This window comes from Eschrichtius robustus, chromosome 11 (assembly GCF_028021215.1).
Source record: "Eschrichtius robustus isolate mEscRob2 chromosome 11, mEscRob2.pri, whole genome shotgun sequence".
Classification (NCBI taxonomy): domain Eukaryota; kingdom Metazoa; phylum Chordata; class Mammalia; order Artiodactyla; family Eschrichtiidae; genus Eschrichtius; species Eschrichtius robustus.
This window is the reverse complement of record NC_090834.1, coordinates 57,090,597-57,115,970: the sequence shown is the minus strand read 5'-3', so window position 1 is coordinate 57,115,970 and position 25,374 is coordinate 57,090,597. Positions and strand designations below refer to the sequence as shown.

The 25,374-nt window shown below is 43.1% G+C and overlaps 1 protein-coding gene across 1 annotated transcript in view; it reads right to left on the bottom strand.

The window, feature by feature from the left end:
* GAB2 (GRB2 associated binding protein 2) overlaps positions 1-12,606 on the bottom strand; it is a 174,618-nt gene extending 162,012 nt beyond the window's left edge. The window contains exon 1 of the mRNA XM_068556805.1: positions 12,353-12,606. Within this exon, the coding sequence (XP_068412906.1) occupies positions 12,353-12,427 (75 nt within the window). The 5' untranslated portion in view covers positions 12,428-12,606. The remainder of the gene's footprint in view (positions 1-12,352) is intronic.
* Between the last annotated feature and the right edge of the window lie 12,768 nt (positions 12,607-25,374).

The window sequence follows — 25,374 nt, the reverse complement described above, 5'->3', positions numbered from 1 at the left end:
TAAATAAGAGGAACGTCTGGTCAGATGTGGTCATTTTTTTCCCTCCCTACTGCTGGAGATTCCCTGCTCAAGTTATTCCAAGCTCCCTTTTTTTTCATACCTAAAGCTACTCAATCTTCCTAGTTATATCAAAAAGGACCCATCATCTGAACAAGCAACTTGTTAAAAAAAATACGAGTCTTTAATATATGAAAATGTATTCAAACCAGTAGCAATCAAATAAATCCAAATTAAAATCAGGGACTACTTTTTCACCTGTCATATTATCAAGTATTTTCAAAAATTATACAATCTATTATCAAAGAAGAATCAGGTATCAAAGGAGAATCAGGGAAAGCAAAATTCTATCCTTTCTGAGCAGCAATTTGGTACGATGTAACAAAAACCATGCAAATAACTGCACTCTTTGAATTAGAAATTCCATTTATAGCAATTTGTCCTAAGGATAAAAGTCTTTGCTATAAAGATCATCACAGCATTATTTAAAATAGTGGAAAAGAGTAAACTACCTAAATGTCTAACAACAGAAGAGTCAAATAAACTTGGCACTTCAATAACTGTAACACTTACCGTTCATAGAGTGCTTACAATGTGCCTGGCATTATCATATTTAATACCACAGCAATTTATAAAGTAGTGACTCTTCCAGTTGCACCAGATTGGCAAATAGAACCCATAGCTAAAAATAGAGAGGAGGTGAGTTCCCCACAAAGTAGAGAGCAGTCAGTAACTGAGGCTGGGCTAATTCAAGGATGTATTAAGAAGCTATAGTATGAATCCTTTTAACCCAGCCCCCATTTGTGCCCCTGCACTGTCCCTCCCCCTCCACAGCCCACAAAAGAAGAGTAGAGATAGGGAGAGGGAACCTTGGACCCTTTGACCTAGTGGGTCGTGCTGTATTTTGGGGTGGTACTCTCCCTACTCCCGCAGTGGGCTCCTCTAAGTCAATCAGTTACTGAGTTCAGGGGTGCCACAAAAAAAGAATTGGGACAAGAATTTTTAAAAATCATAATGCTCGGTGAATATGTGCTCAGGCAGCTGAATTACACATCTGCCCTGGACCATTCTGGACAGGGGAAGGAGAAATGGAGTGAGAAGGGGCAGCGCTGCTCCCCCTCTGTTTGGCATGGACATGAGTCCCCTTGGTCAAGAAGTCCCACGGAAATTGATGGCCTTAAGCCCTCTTGCCAGGTGCCCACCCGAGAGGGCTGTCCATTGGGCAAGTGGGCCCCAGCTGTGGGGAAACAAGAAGGGGAGGGGTTGGCCTAAAAGAGGTTGAAAGAACATAATACCAGTTTCCTCTCCAGGTCTGGAGAGCACACGGTGAGAAAGCCTATCCTCTAAGGAACTCACAATCATGGGGACTGCACACAGGCAGTGCTGGTCAGGCAACCAGTAAATGTCATCAGGGAGGACCCAAGAGCAGCCAGGTAAGAGACACTTATCCCTGTCTCTCTCCCTCTTGCCCATCCCTACACACCAACCTCTGGGACCTAGAAGGGAGCAGGGAAGAAATACCCAAGACAGACTGTCCTCCCACCCCCAAACTCTCTGAGGTGAGGAACAGGGAAGAGGAGCGGAAAGGTAAAACAAATCTACCTTTTCCCACTTCACACCCCCAGAGCCACAAGTCTGGTCAGCAATGGGAGTAGGAAAAGCTTTCAATTAGATAATAGTGAAATTTTACAATGGTGCACTTTCAATAACCCAGAGTCACCAGAAGCCTGTGGACTCTGCCCTAGGCATCATCAAGGGATCTGTCCCCTAGAGGAAAGGAAGATTTTGACAAAGCACAGTTGGGAATTCTGACTAGAGGGGAAAAAAGCATTCATGTTTGCACCGTTCTGAGTTAAAATTATTCAATTAATTGATTAAAGTTACCATTATCTACACTTCACAGATTAGGAAATGAAAGCTCTGAAAGGTTAAGAAACTTGCTCAAACCCACAGAGCACAGGGAAGGCTTAGTTTGGATTCCAACCCAGAGCCCACCTCAGAGCCCATGCATTTTACAGTCACACCAGGATTTTTCAAATGGGGCCCAAAGACATGTCATCCCCAGGGATCTGCAAATCCACTTCAAAATATTTTTCAATATTGAATTTTTATCTCAAGGGTGATCTTAAAATATGTAAATATAGTCTCGATCATGTGAATAATCATCTTACAAGTGAAAGATGCTTCTTGATTACCAGCATTTGCATTTATAATCTTATTGATGTTAAGTATTAAGTTCTTTAAATTTCATAGGCTAGTGACTAATGAGAAAGAAGGACAGAGGTGACTGTATATAAATAATGTGGTCATACCAATTAAAAGCCAAATGGCTTGCTATACAAACCAAAGTTTCATTATAGGTCAAACAAAGAAAAGCATGGCACACAGAACAGAGAGCTTCCATAAAAATAAGGGCCAGAACTTCCCTGGTGGTGCAGTGGTTAAGAATCTGCCTGCCAACGCAGGGGACATAGGTTCAATCCCTGGTCTGGGAAGATCTCACATGCCACGGAGCAACTAAGCCCGTGTGCCACAACTACTCAGCCTGCACTCTAGAGCCCACGAGCCACAACTACTGAGCCCGTGTGCCGCAACTACTGAAGCCCGCGCGCCCAGAGCCCGTGCTCTGCAACAAGAGAAGCCACCGCAATGAGAAGCCTGCTCACCGCAATGAAGAGTAGCCCCCGCTTGCTGCAACTAGAGAAAGCCCACAAAGACCCAATGCGGCCAAAAAAAAAAAAAGAATAAGGGCCATATCTACATTTTAAGCAATAATTTAGTTTCAGCAAAATATCCAGTGTTGTTAATGTGAATTGTATTGGTTCTGAAGTCAATTTGAAAATTTGTTTTGGTTTTATAATTGTAGAAGGGCTATAAGTATACATTTATACCTCATAGTTTTTGTTTATAGACATTTGGGAAACATAATAATAAAGATAATTTAATTCAACATCAAGAACATGTAAAAATGTTTGTTTAAAGTGTCCTTATATTACACATACTTGAGAAGCTCTGTGTTATGTCCCATTATGCCTAAGCAACCATTAAAAGCCATGTCTTAGAAGACTGTGACACAGGGAAATATTTGCAATACTATATAACTTAAAGCATACAAAAGGTGGTACAGTCTCACTCTGATTTTATAAAATATACAAAGCACACGTAGACACAGAAAAGAAGAGACTAGGAAATACACTAAAATGTTAACAATGTATATGCTGTAGTAGGAGTATTACAGGTGTTTTTTTATTAATGTTGCTATTTGCTTTTTGATAATATTCTATATTTATAATAACTTTATTATAAGAGTGAAATTTAAATATTACCAAAAAATTCAATTTTAATAGCCTATCCCATCAAAGTTTCCAAAACCTGCTGCTAAAAGAAAAAAAAAAAAATCACACTTTCAATCCAATTCTAGCTCAAGCTCTTTCTCCTCCAAAGAAATGTAACCAATCCTAAAGAAATATTTGTTCAGACTTAAAAGCATATAAAGTCCTAGTCAACCAATAACTAGGTTTTAGGAACCAGGGCTACAAGGATGAACAAAGGACATGGTGCACTCCAGAAGCTACCATTCTGGGGGAAGCACAGCATAAATCAACAGTTAGTCAATGGTACTAAGGCATAATGACAGGAGCGTGGAGAAGGGGTTTCATAACTCATTTTGATGGGGAAGATAGGGCAGGAAAGGCTGCCACAAGGTGACACGTGAACTAAGTGCTAAGAATGCAGGAGAAAATGGGTGCAGAAAGGTAAAATGGCAGATTCCCCAGCAAGTAAAATCTAAACATAGGTCTTGTGACACTGGAATCACTGACCACCCTAGACCAATCTCTCTGAGGCCCCTACAGCACTGGTCTTTGCCATTTATATTGTCTGCCATTATAATTCAAGCTGCTTCCCCAACAAGATTGTAAACTCAGAGGGGAATACCATGTACACTGTAGACTCACTATTCATCAATGATAGTATCTTTAGACTTCTAATGGGAATTAAACTCAACATACTGTAGCCTCTGTTGGTATGCAAAAAATTATACGTCTATCTAGACTACACCCATTTTTGCCTCTAGAAAATTATATCAGAAGATCAAAACAACAGATTCATTCCTATAGTCCTCACAAGAATGTTAACCTCTCTACTTATAAACCTTAGCCCTTTCCCTTGCTCTTGCAAGCCAGCAAACCTCCAACTGGTATGTTTTTCCAAGGCAGGCTAAGGAAAGATATGATTGCCTATCCAAGAAAATCTTCAAAGTGTACTGCAGTGATAGTTAATGATACCTAAATACTGTGGCTTATCTGCTGGGGTGAAACTCTCAGAAGATGTTCCACCTTTAAAACAGAAATGTGAATAATTAGAAGTAACATAAATGTCTAACCAGGGGAAATGTGAACAGAAGGTATGGTATATTCACAGACTTTTTTTTTTTCTTTCTTGTCTTCTTTTTGCATTTTTGTTTCTTTTTTCTTTGTTTTCACACACATGTTTATAAGACTTATGTACATGTCTAGAATTTGCTTTAAGATATTTCAGCAAAGAAACAGTAAAAGGGATAGATGAAGCCACTGTGATGAAATCTTGATAATATTTGAAACTGAGTGTGTGTGACCAACCCAAAAGCAATGAGCACCCCTTAAAGCCTATGTGGTTTCTAGATACCATTTTTAATAAAAGAAAAAACTCTTCGAGGAAATGGCTAATTCCAAGTATGGATCAGAAACGTACAAGATAGGCCTGGAACATCTTGTCGTATCAGATAACAAACTGTCGTATCAGATAACAAACCTACTAGTAAGGTTATGTCAAAAGGACTCAGAAGCCAACTTGAATAGCCTCCCACTGGCTCAAGAGTACAATCTGAGCATCAATAAGGACAACAACCAGAACAGGTTCGAACACATCAAATGTGTATAAATGTGTGAGCTCATAATGCTACCCCCAAATACCTTAATAGATCACTTTGAAAGCTACTAAGGAATCCACTCACTATTTTGACAACTGGTAGATAAATAAAAAGAAGCAAGCATAGGGCTTCCCTGGTGGTGCAGTGGTTGAGAATCTGCCTGCCAATGCAGGGGACATGGGTTCGAGCCCTGGTCCGGGAAGATCCCACATGCCGCGGAGCAACTAGGCCCGTGAGCCACAACTACTGAGCCTGCGCACCTGGAGCCTGTGCTCCGCAACACGAGAGGCCGCGATAGTGAGAGGCCCACGCACCGCGATGAAGAGTGGCCCCCGCTTGCCGCAACTGGAGAAAGCCCTCGCACAGAAACGAAGACCCAACAGAGCCAAAAATAAATAAATAAATAAATAAATTAAAAAAAAAAAAGAAGCAAGCATAAAGCTGGGGGAGGGGTAGCTGTACATTCCATTATCATTCAAGGCTGCGGCAATTCCATCCTGTGTTTTCTCTTGGAATAAAGTATTAGCAGGGCCAAGTACTAACAAATGAGGCATTTCTTCTTTTTAATATGTGGAAAAATACATATAACATAAAATCTACCATCTTAACCATTTTAAAGTGTATCGTTCAGTGGCATTAAATATTCACATTGTTGTGCTACCATCACCAACATCCATCTCAAGAACCTTTCATCTTGCAAAACCCAAACTCTGTACCCATTAAACAACAGCTCCCTATTCTTCCCTCCTCCCAGTTCCTGGCAAGTCTCTATGAATTTGATTCCTCTAGGTACTTCACTGAAGTGGAATCACACAATATTTTTCTTTCTGCGATTGGCTTACTTTACTTAGCATAATGTCACGGAGGTTCATCCATTTTGTAGTAAGTCCACGTATAAAAATTTCCTTCTTTTTTAAGGATGAACAATATTCCATTGCATGTACATCCATATTTTATTTATCCATTCATCTGCTGATAGACATAAGGGTTGCTTCCAAATGAGAAATTCTGACCCAATGCTAGTGACAAGACGCTCAGGAGACTGGCCCTGGAACAGAGCAGTCTCTTTGATGTTGTGAACACAATCGAAGAATCAATCCAGTGATTAGGACCACAGAACAGAAAGCTGCTAAAAGGAATTTCCATATGGCTATCTGTCCCAGGAATTGGGACCAGAAAGAGCATTTGTTTACTCAAATATGTTGGTATAAAGCCCTGGCTGCTTAGGATGGTCTAGAAACAAATCTTCAATTCACTCTAGTTTCTGAAGACCTCCTTCTCCCCTGTTCATTTTTCTCCCCAGCTTATTATTGAGAAATAGTTGACATATAACATTGTGTAAGTTTAAGGTGTACAACATGTCGACTTGCTACATTCATATACATTCATATGATTATCACTGTAGCTTTAGCTAATACTCCCATTCACATCACATAATTCTCTTTTGCAGTGAGAACATTTAAGATCTACTCTTTTAGCAATTTTCAAGTGTACAATACAGTAACTAAAATTACAATGCTGCGCATTAGATCTCTAGAAGTTATTCATCTTCTAATTGGAAGTTTGTACCCTTTGATTAACATCTCTTCAATTTTCCCATCCCCTAGCCTCTGGTAGCCACTCTTCTACTATTTCTTTAAGTTTGTCTTTTTTAGATTCCCCACGTAAGTGATATCATGCAATATTTGTCTTTCTCTGATTTATTTCACTCAGCATAATGCCCTCAGGGTCCATTCAGGTTGCTGCAAATGGCAGAATTTCCTTCTCTCTCATGGCTGAATATTATTGCATTGTGTGTGTATGTATGTATGTATGTATATGTGTGTGTATATATATATATATATATTTTTTTTTTCACATCTTCTTTATCCATTCATCCATTCATAGACACTTGGGTTGTTTCCTTATCTTGGCTAGTGTGAATAATGCTGCAACGAATGCTGTGGTGTAGATATTTCTTCAATACTCTATTTTCACTTCCTTTGGATATATACTCAGAAGTGGAATTGTTGGATCATGTGACAGTTCTATTTTTAGTTTTTTGAGGACCCTCCATACTGTTTTCCATAGTGGCTGCAACAATCTGCATTCCCACCAACAGTGCAACAAGGGTTCCCTTTTCTCTACATCCTTGCCAACACTTGTTATCTCTTGTCTTTTTGAGGACAGCCATTCTAACAGGTGTGAAGTGATAACTCATTATGGTTTTGATTTGCATTTCCCTAATGACTGCTGATGCTGAGCACCTTTTCATGCACTGTTGACCATTTTAACTTGTCCGCTCTTCTTACCAGCCTGCATGTTCTCTCTTGCCTACCTCTCCAGTCTCATAGCCCACTACTTCCATCATCCTGCTGACGGTCCAGCAACACCAAACTGTTTTTAGTGTCCTGCACACACTCTTCAGGCCCTTGCCACCTGGCCTCCACTGTCAGTGGTCTCTCTGGCTGGAAAGCTTTCTTCTCTTGGCTTACTTCTAGTTAGGGCCATCTCTCAAAGAACCCTTTCTTTTTCTTCTTTGTAGTCCCAGAATTTGAGTGCTTGGCACATAATGGCTGCTTGATAAATTACTGAACTAAATTATATTTGTTACATTCACATTCTCTGTCGAGAAGACAAGTTTAAAGAAAAATTCAAGGATAATAGGATTTCAGGTAATTTTTATTTATACTTTAATATTGTTCAAATTTTCTGATGTGCTGACTTTTCAAATTTACCTTTCAGGAAAATTTAAGAATAATCTGATCAAGAATAAAGCGGAGGAATCAGTCTTCCAGATTTGAAGACTCATCAAAAAGCTAGAGTTATCAAGAGTATGTGGTATTGCAGAGGGACAGACACACGGGACGATGCATCAGTACAGAGAACCCAGAAGTAGGCCCACACAAATTGCCCAACTGCTTTATGACAAAGGTGCACAAGCAATTCAATGAAGGCAGCACAGCCTGGTTGACAAACGGTGTTGGAGCAATCAGGCATCCATTGCCAAGTACTACTACTACTACCAATGAATAAAGTAAAACCTCAATCTAAGTTTCACATCTTATACAAAAATCAACTTAAAACAGATCATGGACTTAAACGAAAAATATGCAACCATAAAATATTTGGGAGGAAAAACACGGAGAAAATCTCTGCAACTGGGCTAGGCAAAGAGTTCCTACATTTGACCAAAATAATACAACCCATAAAATGTAAAATTGGTAAAAGGGACTTTATCCAAATCAAAACCTTTTGCTCTGGAAAGACCTTGTTAAGTGGATGAAAAGACAAGCTTCAGACTGGGAGAAAATATTTGCAAACTACGTATTTGATGAGGACTGGTATCTTGAGCATATAGAGAACCCTCAAAACTCAACAGTAAAAAAAAAGCAAACAATCCAAATAGAAAATGGACTAAAGACTTGAAGAGAGACATTTGACCAAAGAGAATATACAGATGGCAAATAATCATATGAAAAGATATTCAACATCATTGGTCATAGGGAAATGTATATTAAAACCAATGGGTAAACAGTTAAACAAATGAACTGTAGTACATCCATACTGTGGAACATTGCTCAGCAATAATAAAGAATGAACAAGTGATACATACAAGAACTTGGATGAATCTCCAGAGAAATATGCTGGATGAAAAAAGCCAACCCCAAAAAGTTATGTATTGTATGAATGATTTACATAACACTCTTGAAATAATAATATATTAAAATGGAGAAGAGATTAGTGATTATCACGGGTTAAGGATGTGGTGGGTGTGGGATGGTAGAGGATGTGACCATAAAAGGGCAACATAAGGGATCATGTGCTGATGGAAATGTCCTATATCTTGACTGTATCACTGTCAATATATTGATTATCTCATTGTACTATAATTTTGCAAGAAGTTACCATTAGGAGAAACTGGGTAAAGGGTACATGGGTTATCTCTTCACTATTTTTACAACTACATAGCTTCTACAATTACCCGAAAATAAAGTTAAATTTTAAAAAAAGCTCAGGCTTTGGGACAAAGCTAGGTGATGTTGGGCAAGTTGCTTCCTTTTTCTTAGGGCTGAAATGATTAAATTAAGAGATGAATGGTCTAAGCATAGTGCTTGGCACAGGTAAATGCTCAACAGATGGCTATTAAAATGATAATCAGTTAGAAATAGCACTTCTACTCTGAGAAGTCAGAAAAAGGTAAGGAACCATGTGGATACAGGTAAATTTGGAAATTTGGTCACAGTATGTGCTGACAGCTACTCCCTAATAGCTTCAATCTTCTTTGTGAAGAAGAAGGCAATGTCATCCGCTAAGACTGAAGGGATGGATTAACCTTTACTCCCAGAATCTAATCCACTGCCTGGGACACATATATTTAATAAATGAGCTTATTCAACAAATAAAGTTTTCTTAATTCCATTGTTCTTTAGAATCAACACACAACTTTCTCCAAATTAGCCACTAGGGGGCAGTGCTGCCGCCAATCTTTTCCCCTAAATTTTTTAACTCTGAAAATAATAGAAAATTACGGGGCAGTGTGTGTCACAAAGTATTTTTTTCCTCAAGAAGATCTGGTTTCAGCTTTATATACATGTATACATGTGTGTGTTCACACCTGTGCACATGCGCGCATGCACACATATATACATGCACATTGCAGCATGATGGGAGGGCTGTTCCTTCTGCCAGCCTCCCACTGCAATCATACAGTGATGCCCCAGAGGCAACACTCACCATTTTCCAGAGGTCATTTTTTTTGTAATTCCTCCAGGGCACACAGCAAATACTGAATAGACCTTTTACACTTATAATTAATAAATTAGAAAAGACATCGATGAAGAAATCCCCAAAGCTAATCCTGGTAACATTTGCCATAGCTTCTTTAAGTTATTATTATTTTTTTTTACTCCTACACCTACCTCCTCCCCAAATTATTGATAAAAAAGAAGTAGGTTTTAAAAAAAATTTTTTTAAATAGCTGTAATAGATTTCATAAACTTCTTTTCCCGTTGTTTCAGATTCTTGATACATTCTTATAATGAAGATTTATCAATCTGTCATACCACATGGCTATTATATATACCAGAATAAGCAGCAGTTTGGGGGTGTGTATTTAGCAATGGGGCTAGGAAATTTCCTAGTTTGGTTCTAGTGAACTTGGGCCTCTGACGAACAGAGGGAGCTGACAGAGGTTCTAACTTAAAACAGAAATTCTCAAAACCCTCAAAGAAAAGAAGATGTATGGGAAGACTGTTCCCCAAGAGTTTAGGGTTACACAAACCAGCTCAGTTTCAACTAAGGGAAGTGAACTTCCACAGTAGGGGAGACTTCCATTCATACCAATGGAACACATCACACCCTCGTCTAAGAAAAGCTGTTACTAGTTTGGTCTTACAGGCTGGAGCTGCGAGGGAGATGGGAAAAGGCTGAGGTCATCTTATGACTATAGGCTGTCAAGTACTTCAAATGAGAGAAAAAGGTGGTTGACCCCAAAGCCTCTGAACCCGTTTATTTTGAGCTAAAGTTGCCTGGGAACAAAAATACCCTAGAAGTGGATCATAAAGAGAGTCTGGGTGATAGAGTTGAAGTAGTCATCTGTCAATGTAGATACAGTGTCAACGTGTTTGCAAACTGTTTCAAAACAAAGTTTCAAGGTTGTTTAGGGTAGTGTTTTAACTTGACAATTAAGAGTCACATTTTTACTGGATACTTTATTCCAGTAGGTGGTATGGAATGGTATTACACTTTTATTGATAGTCTTCAGAAGCTCTTTGGGGCCAGAGATTTTTGTTTTTGCTTTATAGTTGTAAAAACATTAATAGCATTACTAACATTAATAGTTTTATATTAACCTAATATAAAAATTCACCTTTCCTAATGAACTGATATGGCCCTCAAGAGGAGAAAAGCTTCTTTCTTAACAATTATAGTTCTTTGGCTACATGGACGTCTCTGAAAATGAGCTTTAAAACTGAGATGAACACTTCATTGTATCATCCCTACTATATTTAAAATCTATGTCCACTTTAAAAAGTCATGTGCTAAATCCTGAGGTTCCCCCCACTCCCCAGCAAATGATCTAAATAAGAGCCTGACTTCATTTACATACACACTCACTTGCACTCCCAACCACACTTCCTTTGAAAAACAGAATGTCACTTCCTCAATCCAGAGGCCAGAAGTCCCTTGGTTCTGATCTGGGGAGCCAAGACAGGAAACTGGTAAGCTTTTGCCTCTCCCCCCATGGACAGCCACTGGTGCAGCTGACAGAGGGCAGGGTCTATTCAGAGCTCCCTTGATGCACTGCAGCTGGAAGGCAACAGCTCACTTCCATGCTGTGGGAATGATCCCAGGGAGTCCAGCACCGAGAGTCAGTTTAACAAGGGCATGTCATAGGAAGGGAAGAGGAGAGGATGGGAGACCGGGAAATCTTTTAGGGATCTTAATTCCATTTCCAAACTCAGTCGAATAGCCCAGGACTGATTTCAGCCAATTCTCAGTAACTGGCACCATCTTGTACTTTGACCCCACCAAGCAAGGCATCTTCTGGTGGAGGGGGGGGGAAAAAAAAAGCCAGACCTCTTCACCGCTCACACCAGGCTGTACGACCTTCCCCAGGATGTTGCCAGCTTCTCACTTAGAAAGGAGAGGCTGTCCCAGCAATTTCAGTAAACACTGTCGGTTAGCACCACCTGGCAACTGAGAACCTTGAACTCTCCCGACCCCAGACCCCAAGGACTGCACAACACAAAACCCGGGCCAGTTGTAGCAGACCAAACTGCAGTGTCACCATCGGGGGGGTTGGGTGGGGGGATGCATGTGAGAGGCACACGGAATAAAGGGAAAGAAGGGGGACAAACAAATGAGTCACTTAATACAAGGACTGCACATGCTGCTGACGCTGCCTATGATGCAGAGGCTGTGGACTGGAAGGAAGCAGGCGGCCACCGGGAGGGGCGGTCAGAGAAAGGGAAGGGGGAAAGGGTGTGAGGCGCCTCGCCCTTTGTGGGGGGCGGGCTGCGCGGCCCCACAGCCTACGCCCCCCTTTACCCCCAGCCCCGAAGGCTGGAGCCGCTCGGCGTTAGTATGGTCCCCCAGCCCCGGGAATCAACTCTTTCGGTCTCCAAAAACAATCTAATACAAACTTCAATACTGGATTTAGTTTTACAGGGGGGCTGGCTAGAGAGGCGCCGCCGCCGCACCCGACCCGCGGAGAACAAGCCGCAACCTCAACCTGGTCGCCGGCCCGCCCCGCCCCTCGCAGCGCACCTGTGACAGGTGTGCAGGAGCCTCACACAGCCCCGAGCCGCGGGACCCGCCGGCAGCTCCTCGCACCACCCCCTTCCCCGGGGCTCGCCCTCCCCGTCGGCGCCGTCCCTCCCAGAGCCCCCAGCCCCTCGGCAGGCCGCGGAGCGCCCCCCGCTCGCGCCCTCGGCGGCCGCACCCGCTCCCGCCCGCACTCACATAGCGCCTCAACTTCTTCTCAGGGGGCGATTTCCTCAGCCAGCCGGTGCACACTACGTCGCCGCCGCCGCTCATGCTGTCGGCCGCCTGGAGCCCGCCGCGGGGTCGGCGGACAAGGGCGCGGGCGCGGGCCGAGGGGTCAGCCGGCCGGCGGTGCGCAGCTCGCGGGGGAGGGGAGGGGCCGGGGTGACCGGCGGCCGCGGGGCGAGGACTAGGCGGCGCGGCCCGGCTGCCTCGCGCGCGCCGGCTCTCCCCGCGCGCACCCGCGCGCTCTCCCAGTCCGGCCGCGGTGGGGGCGCCCCGGCAGGAAGGGCGGCGCGCGCTCGCCACGCCCACAGCCCGCCGCGCCCCCGGGCGGGCCGCCTTCAAAGACGCAAACAGCGCCTCGCGCCTTTGGACCCCAGAGGGCCGAGGTTCGCAAGGACGCCTGCGGCCGGCCGCGCCCCCAGGGTCTGGCTTTTTCCCGAAGCCTCAAGCAGTTAGCGGGGCAGACGGCCGCGCCCCTGGTGGGGGTGGGGTGAGGGGAAGGGACTGCGCGGCCTCGAGCGTGAATCGATTTTTCACAGGGGTCGTCAGGAAGGGACCCGAGGGCTGATCCCGTTTCCTATCCGTTCCCTGAGTTTCAGGTTTCTGTGGGTCAGGTTCTGGCTGAAATTAGTGATCAGCTTCCCAGCAAGAGTTGCAACTCTTTCGCTCCCTTGGTGGGAGACGGAAAGAAGAAAACAGGCTACTACGTGCTGGGCACTTTTACATTCCTTGCTTACATGATTGTCGTCACAAATCTCCAAATTGGGTGGGCAGTATTATTCCCATTTTACAGATAGCCTAAGGTCCCAAAGCCTTTGCAATGGCAGTCAACTTTCTAATTCTGGGCGGTGGATCGGGGTTGGGGGTGGTCCTGCTCATCTGCTATTTAAAGTGGGAGAATTGCTTTAATGGCTGCATTAAAGCAATTTAAGGTCCTCTTATTACCAGAAAATAAAGTCCAGCTGGCTCCCACACTGCCTCTGGGAAAAACAATTCAGTAGAAGAAAATTCTTAACGATTTGCAGAATCAAGGAAGCAAAAATGAGTCAATGTACTATTTCATAGTTAATTGGAAGGCAAGGTGGTGTAGAACAAGAAATTGGGGTCAAAATTCCTCAGAGCTCCAACTTACTGACACAGGTTATGAGAACTCTCTCGGGCTCACATGATACAGATGCCTCTTAACTGTGTTGTGGTGAGACTTAACTGAGATAAAGCATGCGGAAGCACACACCTGACAAATCGAGCAGTGCGGTCGGCATGGTAGATAGACGGGGAAAAAACGCCAGAAACCTTTGGTAAGGGCTCTTTTCAACTCACAAAGTACTTTTACAAGCAGCATTAAAAGGGAGGTCCTCCCCCCAGCTTCTTTGAAAAGTGGATAGTAACCCATTATATCAATACGGAACCGCTGCGGGCAGATGAGTAGAATCAGCAGCACCTCACATTCCGCGTACAACTTTAAGGCTGTTTTGTTCATTTCCCTATCTCTGTGCAGCAAACCTAGTTGTTTCAAACAGTTGGACATCCTTCTCATTTTACAGATCTTCACTGGGTTGGGGAAAGCTCAACCACTTCAATCAGTCCGTAAAAGCTAATTCTTTACTATATGCATAGATCTTCTAAGCCCCCGGGAGGGTTTAGAGATCAGCAACCCTGGACCCAATATTTCACCGACTTTCTTCACTATCCGGTGTGTACTGGATTGCATGTAAAACCAGAACAGTCAGGCTATAGCTGGAACCAGAGCCTCTTAGCCTTCCAACTGAGGGATCCTTAAGCCTCATATAAGGGCCACCACCAGAATTATGGCCATTTTAATCTCTGGCTTTAAGTACCTTAAAACCCGTGAGACAAATATCAAAATATTCAAAGCCTGCCAAATCAATCAGGAGGCGGTGACTCCGGACCAAAATAAAGCAATCATCTGACTTCATTCACTTCTGAGTCATGGTGCCAAGTCTCAGGGATTGCAGAGTCTGAGAAATCTGCACGGCTTATTTGCAGCTGAGGTTTGTGATACAAGTCAGGCATACACGGGCCCTATCTTTCCCTAGAAGAGTAGTCTTCTATTACGTATCTTTTAATAGTTATATGATTCAAGACAGACTGGGAGACCGTTCAGCAATGGTTAGTTGGGCGTTGGGCTGCACTCGGCCAGTAACTTTTTCTTTTTTTTAATGAATAGAGTTTATTTATTTATTTATTTATTTATGTATTTATTTATTTATGTATTTATTTATCGCTGCGTTGGGTCCTCGTTGCTGCACGCGGGCTTTCTGTAGTTGCGGCGAGCGGGGGCTACTCTTCGTTGCGGTGTGCAGGCTTCTAATTGCGGTGGCCTTTCTTATTGTGGAGCACGGGCTCTAGAGAGCAGGCTCAGTAGTTGTGGCTCACGAGCTTAGTTGCTCCGCGGCATGTGGGATCTTCCCAGACCAGGGCTCGAACCCATTTCCCCCGAAGTAGCAGGTGGACTCCCAACCACTGCGCCACCAGGGAACTCCTCGGCCAGAAACTCTTGAGGGTCTTATTTCGTTTAGCAAAAGACGCCCCCTGCCAGTATTGTTATTTACAATTTCATGTGGAAACATGTTTGATGTTTTGAAGCCAATGACAGGAGGGGCCTTGAAATACAACAGAGTATCAACTTCAGACATCTTCTCTGAACACAGCCTTCCTTCGCCAAAGTTTAGAGGAAGGGGCTCTTCTTGCTGGTCTACCCCCATCCCCCAACCTTTTTTATTACTCAGTTGCCAGCACCCAGCTCAGGCTGCTCTTCGGCGGAGGGACTGCTGCTGAGGTCCCGGGCTGCACCCCCGTGTGGCTCAGTCTTCTGAGCCTGAGGTACGTGCCAGGCCTGGAAACAGCCTTCGGATAGAACGTTCCTGTCTGGGCTTCTGGGCCTTTATTAAGTCCTCTCCACTCCCTGCTGTTTTTTTGTTTTGTTTTGTTTTTTAATGCTCCTTGGTTTTCACTGGAGAGAAATGGAAAACAAATTATTTGAATGGTTTATTTACATGAAGATCGGCGCCATCTATCGGAACCAGTTGGGACGACAGCCCCCCCTCCCCTGGACATGCATCACTAGTCTATAATTTAGGCAATTTTGATTAAAGACCACCGGTATTTCCTGGGGGAATTAATGACCGGCTGCAAGGAGCGCTTTGGGCCATTAATTCTATATTCTCATTAAATCCCCAGGAAATGACCCATCTTACGAGGAGGGTTTCTCTGGAGGAGCGTTGCAGAGATTAGAGAAATGCACACCTGGGAGGAAAGCATGGGCACCACGCTTTGCTCCTGCCCCTCCCCCCCACAAAGCCTGAGTTCTAAAGGGTGCACTGTGGCTTTGAGTGTCGTCAGCGACAGCCTGCATCCGTGCCTGTCTGGGAGTTGAGGGTTTGTGGCCAGTGGCAGGTGCATGGCTGGTGGCACGCTCCCAGAAGCGAGTTGGAAGGGCTGGAAGGAGAGCTGGCCTCAATTGCACACCAGGCCGGCTGATTAATACCGCCCACGCTAAGCCTGACGTCAGGGATCGGACTGGGGATGGGGATGAATGTTTGTGTCCTAGCCCTTCTGCCTTTTCTCCCTTTCAATTTAGTTGACAGGTTGATTTCAGAGCTGAGTACTGCTTGCCAAGGTCAGTACGACCAGCTGGGCCCCCTCAGCTGGTGACTTGCAGGACACTTGTCTCTCAGGCATGTTGTGGTGGGAGCCTCTTTAACCCCTGGGTGCTTTGAGCCCACTTGGTTCCCTCAATCAAATTACTCCCACCTACTCAAATCAACTTTTGGCATCTGGTTGGGACTAAGATCTGGAAACGGGCTTGGGGTGTGGTTGAAGACTGAACTGGGTTTCCTCCCTGTCTGAGAGTTGCTTGACATTACATCCAGTGGGAGACATTTTGGAAATAAGCTTTCTTAAAGTAAAAGTTTAAGTCGTTCCCCAGTTTCTCCTTTGTAAAGGATAAGAACCTGTGCTAATTGCTTCGGGGCAGATAGGCTCCTGGGACATTTCTGCTGACAAGGTGGTGATATCAGTGTACCCACAGATCATGCTGCAAAATCAATTAGCATATTCTTGGAAGAACAAAGACTGCCAAGGTCCCTGGGAAAGTGCCTTAGTACTCCAAACCCTACTTTGCATGATCACCCCTTACTTCCTTCAGAGAGTACTCCTACCTTGAATTACGTCTTGAACATATGTCAAGACCCCTTTCCCTAAAATTCACTGTCTTCAATCCCCAACACAGTTGTTCATTCTTAGATTCACACTGCACCTATATAAACTGGGTTATCACACTGTACTGCAAATATTTGTTTCCTTGTCAAGGAACTGTGAGTTCCTTGAGGACAGGACTGCATCTTCCTCATTTTTGTATCCCTAGAACCTCCAAGCATGGTGCCAGGCACAAAATAGATGCTCAGTAAATGTTTGAGAATGAAGGAACCAACCCTTAAAGGATGCCAAGTGGGAGCTATGGACCCCTGGGGCATCTAGAACTCTTTGATCATCCACACCAGATAATAGTATCTGTGAAGGTACCTATAAGCAGCTGAAGTGTTTAAACCGCAGGGACTAGCCTGATGGGAAGGGCTGAACAGCTGGAGGTAATTCTATGAAGTTTCGCTTGTTAACCCTTGGTTTCCAAATCTATCATACAGGTTCCCCAGATACTCTCCTGTCTGGGATTAAGAATTAATATCATTTGCGGTTTATCTGATATCTGGCTTCGTTTTGATAATTCTACCAGGCTCTATCGCTTAACCCCCCTGGTACCAACACTAGCAAGGCTGGAGGAATCATGTTCCCTAACTCAAAGTGGGTTTCATACAACAGCTGACCAGAAATGCCCTTTCTTCTGCACCAAATGCATGCATAGTTGCTGTGCAGGTTTGCTAGTCTTTGTTTTGCTGGGGATCCAAAGGCCACAGGTGATTATCTCATCTAACTCTCTAATTTTAACCAGTTATCCAAGACGAGTGTTGGACCTATACAGCCAGTGATGTGTTGGTAAAAGTTTAAAACCCGGCTCTCTGGTGGAGGTAGTAGCCTTGATTGGTAGTATGTGACAATTTTTGTGGGGCAAATACTAAACCTCCCACAATTCTTCCCCCCAAACAATTTCAAGCTATCAACTTCATGTCTCTGAATGCAGAGTTAAGAGATGCACAGTAATACACCTTTAGTATTTCCATCAAAAAGATACAATAGACATAACTCCAAGAGCAAAGATAATAGTAAAATGTATTAAAATAATTAGTAACTGATGAGTTTTGTTTATTCCCTTTGTTTTTATATAACTTACTTAACTGTAAGTTTATATGACTTAATTTTTAAATTAAGGTATCATTCACATACCATAAACATCACCCTTTTAAAGTGTACAACTCAGTGTTTTTTAGTGTATTCACGAGTTGTGCAAATATCACTGCTAATTCAAAACATTTTCATCATCCCAAAAGAAACTCCATGTCCATTAGCAGTCACTCCTCATTCCCCCAACCCCATCCCCTGGCAACCACTAATTTACTTTCTGTCTCTATGGATTTGCCAATTCTGGATATTTCATATAATCGGAATCATATACTATATAGCCTTTTGTGTCTGACTTTTCACTTTGTATAATGTTTTCAAGGTTCATCCATGTTCTGATGTATATCAGTTTTTCTTCATTCCTCTTTACAGCTGAATAATATTCCATTATATCCATGTACCACATTTTATTTATCCATTCATCAGTTGATAGACATTTCAGTTGTTTCCACTTTTTGACTATTATGAATAATCTTGCTATGAACCTTCATGTACAAGTTTTTGTGTGAACCTATGTTATCATACTCTTGGCTATATAACTAGGAGTTGAATTGCTGAATCATACTGTGACTCTGTGTTTAACTTTTTACAGAACTCTTTAACTATTTCCCACAGTGGTTACATCATTTTACATCCCTACCAGCAATGTTTGAGGGTTCCAATCTGTCCACTTCGTCTCCAATACCTGTTATTTTCCACTTTTAATTATAATTTAATTTTAACGTTATTCTTCAGCAATCAGCTTGCAAATTTTTCCGTAACTTAACAATCCATTCTCACAGGCTGGTATGAGCCAGCCCAGCATACCACTGCATACAGCCCTCCACAAAAAATCCCACTGTCCTTCTCTGTAGTCAGTTCCACTTCTTTTTGCCGACAAGAGGAATACTCAACAGATTTGGATTTCCTTCTTACATCCTTCCTATAGAACTGAAACAGGAGATCTCAGGTTTTTTTCTCTTCTGGAATGACGAAGATTTTTAATTCTGGAGAATCACAAGGTTTTCAGCTCTACCAAGCACTCTGGGCAGAACAGAGTGTTTCCCTCCTCCATTTATGTTGAGAAACAAAAATAAAACCCAAAATGTGTCTTCCTGACACCCAGATGTATCTTCTGGATGAGCTCTCAAGCAGTTGCTTCAACAGGGCAAACAGCTGTGGTCTGTTTCAACATAATTTGATGTAATCAGGGTTAATTTTGATGATGCAGTAACTCTGTAGACTGTTTTTTAACTGGATTACTGTTGGGTCAACAATCATGTGGCATTACATTTAGTGGCTGAAACAAAAGCCAGAATTAAAACAGCTTCCCCCCAGCACCCTTCTAAATGACAGCCCCACTGGGATTGGAAGTTATGAGGCACATTTAACATAATTAACTAAAAACAGAAAGTAGCTGCAGTCAAATTACATGCAAGCTTCTCCAAGGTCCAGTGTCCACTGAGAAAAGAGCTGGAAACTTACTTGTTGTTGTTTTCTTTTCCTAGAGTCGTTAGAAACATGTTGGCAGACATCATTATAACTTCATATTTGGAACTGTTTCTGAAGAACAAAGTCTTTATCTTACTTTGAGAGATCTGGCCATGAGTGTTTATGCCAGCCCAACAGCAGGGTTTGGGCTGCTCTAGGCACACACACTTTCTGATTTAGTCTCTTCCCACTTTTCAGTTTTGGCTAGTCTGAAACACAGCTAAGGCCTGTGACAAAAGCCATTCTTAAACAGTTCTGTAAAGCAGAATCTTCAGAAATAGATGTCCTGGGAAGCTGCCAAATGTGTTGGTCCTTCAAAACCTCTTTAATCCAATTTTGTAGTTCAAAAAAAGGTCTGATGTGTATCCAGTCCCCTCTGTAAATAAGTCTCCATTCATTTCTGTTTTTGTGACTTAAAAATATCAAGAAACTTGAAAAGCAAAGAAGTCATCACTTACCTTCCTGCATCTTATTTATCAGGAATTCCTCTTCTAAATAATTTCTTGATCAACAAATATTCTAGAATAGAATGTATGATGAAAAGGTAATGAGGCTTAAAGAGTAAGGAGAATTCTTTCCATAAGTCAGACGGTGTACTAATGTCTTCTTTTAGTTGTAAAAGTAGATACCCATTTAAAATTTGCTTAAGCCCCAATAGGGAATTTACTGTTTTTTGGGTTTTTTTGTTTTAAAAAGAGGTATATCCCATGGAACCCAAGAAATAGTTGAGTGTGGCCTCAGGAAGGGCAGCAACCAAGGACTAAATATAGCAAGAACTAGGCAGCCAGTTTGTGTGTCTGTCTCTCTCAGAGGCCATATGGTTTTTCATCTCTGAGCATTTTGCCTTCAGTTCTTTCTTTCTGCAGACTTTCTCTGTCTCTTAAGGTACATGTTTGTCTTAGAGCTCCTAAGTTTACATGTTCCTGGTTCAAGCAACTAGTCCAGACTCTCTAGTGTTCTCAACCCCAATTTTCTAAGAGAAAATGAGACTGGTCCATTTGGGGTCAGGTATCCATCCCTAGTCCTACCAGCAAGGGAAGCTCATATCCCCAATATGTCTGCTGGGGATTTACTGGCTAGGATAGGGGTGGGGGAATTCTCAGAGGAAAGATGGGTTCGATAACTAACTAGATACCTTGAAAGGTGTTTAAGAGAGAAATGAACACCAATCTTGTTTCTTGCAGGACATACCCAGTATCTATCATTTGAAACTCAGAAAACACTTAGGCATGTATTTCTGTTCAAGTACAAAATGTTTATATTCTTATATATATTACTTGGGAATGATTATTTATGTACTTGTTATTCAGTTTTTTTTTAAAGTTTTAAATAATTTTTACTGAAATATAGTTGATTTACAATGTTGTGTTTTTTTGGTTCGTTTTTTTGGCTGCATTGGGTCTTTGTTGCTGCACGCAGGCCCCCTCCAGTTGTGGCGAGCAGGGGCCACTCTTTGCTGCGGTGCGCGGGCCTCTCATTGTGGTGGCCTCTCCTGTCGCGGAGCACGGGTTCCAGGTGCGCAGGCCTCAGCAGTTGTGGCTCGCGGGCTCCAGAGCGCAGGCTCAGCAGTTGTGGCGCACAGGCCTAGTTGCTCTGCAGCATGTGGGATCCTCCCGGACCACGGCTCAAACCTGTGTCCCCTGCATTGGCAGGTGGATTCTTAACCACTGCACCACCATGGAAGTCCATGTTATTCAGTTCTCAATAAAGATTTTCTGAGAACCTACTATGACAAGTTCAGCATAGGAATACCGAGGTGAGTAAGACCAAGGTTTTAAGAAGTTCAGAGTCTTTCTGGGGAGAGAAATAGATAAGCAGATGTCTACAGTAGTATGTGGGCAATGTTATAATAGAGGTATGTTCAAAGGATTGTGGGAGCACAGAGAAATTAGCCCAACAAAATTATCAGTTTGTCCCCCCCTATATGGGGACACACAGTACAGGTTTTCCTTGTCTTTGGGTTTTCCTTGTCTTTGGGTGCCTCACACAGAGAGGCACAGAGTAGGCATCAATTAACGTTTGCTGAATTAGATGATGTAAGCAGTAGCTCCTTCAATTTTGAGGCAAGAAACTTATCTAGATTTAGAGAGCAAGGTGGAAAAAAACACTAACTGAAAATATGAGCGACTCCAACTAAATTCGTCTTAGGACTTGCTTCTGAATTTCCTCCACCAATCAAATAATTCATTCAACAAATATTTACTGAGTACCTACTATGTGCAAGGCACTTGGCTAGGTGCTGGTTATGTAATGATGAATAGCATGGAGAGGTTCTTGACAAGCCTACTAAGTCACTGTACTCCAGAAGCAGTGCCGGAGAGTTGCCCTAGAAACTCACCTTCAGTAACAGATTACAATGACAAATTACTAGTTGAACTCATAGTTTCTTTTGATCCCTGACTTTCTTTTTTTTTTTTTAAATTATTTATTTATTTATTTTTGGCTGCTTTGGGTCTTCGTTGCTGCGTGCGGGTTTTCTCTAGTTGTGGTGAGCGGGGGCTACTCTTCTTCGCGGTGTGCAGGCTCCTCATTGTGGTGGCGTCTCTTGTTGTGGAGCACGGGCTCTAGGCATGTGGGCTTCAGTAGTTGCGGCACGCAGGCTCATTAGTTGTGGCTCACGGGCTCTAGAGCACAGGCTCAGTAGTTGTGGCGCACGGGCTTAGTTGCTCTGCAGCACGTGGGATCTTCCCGGACCAGGGCTTGAACCTGTGTCCCCTGCATTGGCAGGTGGATTCTTAACCACTGCCCCACCAGGGAAGTCCCAATCCCTGACTTTCTGTTCTGTGTTCAGGCAGTGGCTTCAGACTTGGATTTAGGCTGAAAGGGCTAATTTAAAAATTCAATTTATGGAATATTTTAGAGACATATAGGGGGGCAGGTCAGTTTGGGAATTATTTTTTAAGGAATATTTCCCTTTTGTCTGATGGATACATTTACTTTTTTTTGACACCTAATTTTTGATACCTAATTCATTCAAGAGTTATTTAATGAGTACCCTCTATGTTCCAGATACTCTCCAAGGCACTGGACATACAAAGATAAATACACTCTCCTGTTCTCATGGAGCTCACGTTCTGGCAGAGAAGACAAATGACAACATAAGAGGACCAGTATTTTCATATGGTTCTGAGGGAGCATAATGGAGGGAGGGCGTCTGGAAGCCACTGACCAACCCTTGGTATCTAGAGGTGCAAGTCATATAAACACCAACACTAGTAATATAAACACATGAAAATGTAGAAATCCTAGCTGCATTTTGGAGTGTCACCATTCTTGAAATAAAGCCTCATGGCCTCAGACAGTGTGATTAGAGCTGTTAATATTTTGATTCTAGGTGACTAAGAGGTGACAGGTGTCTAGACTGAGAAAGCCACCCAAGCCCGTTCATAGGCATGTGGAGACAAGCAGTGCTCTGTCAGGATGCAGGGCACACTCCAGCCTGATGGGCAGGACAGGACTCTGTTGAAGGCTGCTAACCCACTAGAAAAAAGTTAATCAAGAGTGAAATGACAGTCAAAATAAAGACACAAAAGGTCCACATATGGTATCTTTGTGGTTGTTGATCCATGAATAGCCCACTCCTAAGTTTTCTGAGAAACATTAACTAGATACAAGAGCCTTCCTCTACAAGTTAGTAAACTAGAAGTAGGTTGGGTTTCTTTTCAATAAAGTTGACATGTCTGGTTGGGGGAAGGGGTGGAGAAAGGAAGGGGAAGCACCTGGATGTTGCTGTATTGCAGGCATAGGAGGAATCAGAGTGGGAGAGAAAAACATGCACAGAGAAAAAACATGGGAGAGGTAGTGGAAGAGAAAGGAAGTGAGGCAAAGAGATAAAGGTCGAGAGATGTGGCAGGGTCTCTGCCGCATGAGTTCCAGAGCAACACCACTCCGCAGGATGGCTTTCCCATGCTTGATATAGAGGCACAGAAGCCAGCTCAAAGGTCCACACAGGGGACTTCCCTGGTGGCACAGTGGTTAAGAATCCGCCTGCCAATGCAGGGGACATGGGTTCCTGGTCCGGGAAGAGCCTACATGCCGCAGAGCAACTAAGCCCATATGCCACAGCTACTGAGCCCGTGTGCCACAACAACAGAAGGCCACGCACCCGAGAGCCCATGCGCCACAACTACTGCGCCCATGTGCTGCAACTACTGAAGCCCGCGCGCTCTAGGGCCCACGTGCCACAACTACTGAAGCCTGCGCGCCTAGAGCCCGTGCTCCACAACAAGAGAAGCCACTGCAATGAGAAGCCTGCACACCGCAATGAAGAGTAGCCCCTGCTCACTGCAATTAGAGAAAGCCAGTGCGCTGCAAAGAAGACCCAATGCAGCCAAAAAAATAAAATTAAAAAAATATATATATTTAAAAAAAAGGGGCTTCCCTGGTGGCGCAGTGGTTGAGAATCTGCCTGCCAATGCGGGGGACACGGGTTCGAGCCCTGGTCTGGGAAGATCCCACATGCCGCGGAGCAACTAGGCCCGTGAGCCACAACTACTGAGCCTGCGCGTCTGGAGCCTGTGCTCTGCAACAAGAGAGGCTGCGATAGTGAGAGGCCCGCACACCGCGATGAAGAGTGGCCCCCGCTTGCTGCAACTGGAGAAAGCCCTCGCACAGAAACGAAGACCCAACACAGCCAAAAATAAATAAATAAAATAAAGAATTATTAAAAAAAAAGAAGTATATCTAAGTATTAAAAAAAAAAAAAAAGGTCCAGACAGAACAATCAAATTCTTCAATGAGCAGATCTGTGTAATTAATTACTTTTTACTATAAAAACATTAGAACCTCACTGAAGGTTTCTCACAGTGTGAAATTAAACCACCTATATTAGAATCACTCAGCGTGACTGTTTAAAGAATGCTAACTGTGCGCTGTTCCATCCTAGACCTTTTAGGGTGGAACAGACGTTCTAGGGTGGTATCAGGATAATCTGAACTTTTAATAAGCTCCCCAGGTGATTCTTGTACATAATACACTTTAACAAAGATTATACAAAATGGGAGTCCCTGAGACGTGGGAGCATATCCTATTTTTCTCTGTATTCACAGAATCGAGCACCGAACCTGGCACAGTGCCTCTACTGAACTGAACTGAATAGGCCAGAGATTTTTAAAGAAAAGTCACTCAATTCCACTTCCTGGAACAGCTGATTCCTTTTTTTCCCATATGCTTCTAATCCATGTACATAGCTTTTACACTGTTATAACTGCAAAGTACAACTTAAAAAATTTTCAACACATTTTCTCTTATAATTTTTATGGCTATAAAATATTTCATTCAACATGCAATAAATATCTTAGTTCACACAGATTTTTTTTTGTTTTGAAAAGGATTCCCTTAGGAGACCTTACATTTATGTAGTGTTGTCAACTTATGAAACCCTTTCACAGAGTCTTCACCGTTTCTCACAACACTCTGTAAGTTAAATATTATCCTCATTTTGCAGATACGTATACAAACTCAGAGATAAAATAACTTGCTCAAGGTTCCACAGCTGGTAAGTAGAGTGTCAGACATAAACCAGAGTCTTCTCCCTCTACGTCTAATACCCCTTCCAAGACACGAAACATCCAGCACATTTTCTGGCAGGAATCTGACCCGACAGTTTCCTGATGCAAAAACCTGCAACGCAGAAAGTAGAAGATGGAAATTACATTTAAAGAGATCGTTGGCCAGCCGTATCCTAACTGGATAAGGAATCAGTTTCTGCCTTTTGGGGCAATGCAAAGAAAATGTAGTATCAGTAGAAATCTTCAGTAAAGGAACTTACTGTTCTTCAACAACAAATCTATATATGACCCAAGTCCATTTCTGCAATCCCCAAATAAAGGGGGTTGGTACTGCCCTGAACATTCTGAAACTCTGAGATCTTTCAGCAGTATTACACATACAGGAGGAGGAACAATTACTATAGGCTGTAAGACAGACAGGGAGGAGGCACTGGAGACTTTAAGCTCTTCTAACATCAAGACTGGTATCACAGGGTACTTGGGCAGCAGCTGAGTGGACAGTGAAAGGAAGCATTCCTCTACTAAGAGAAAGGCCCACTTTAAGGATACTCTGCCTGGTGAACACCCTAGTGGGGTGCAGCCCTTCAGGGAAGGACACACTGTCCCAAATGAGCAGCTACAGAGATTCTATTCTGGAGAAGAAAGTGTGTGGCTGTTTCTAATTTATGATATTTGCATGCTATGGAGAGGCAGGCTCTG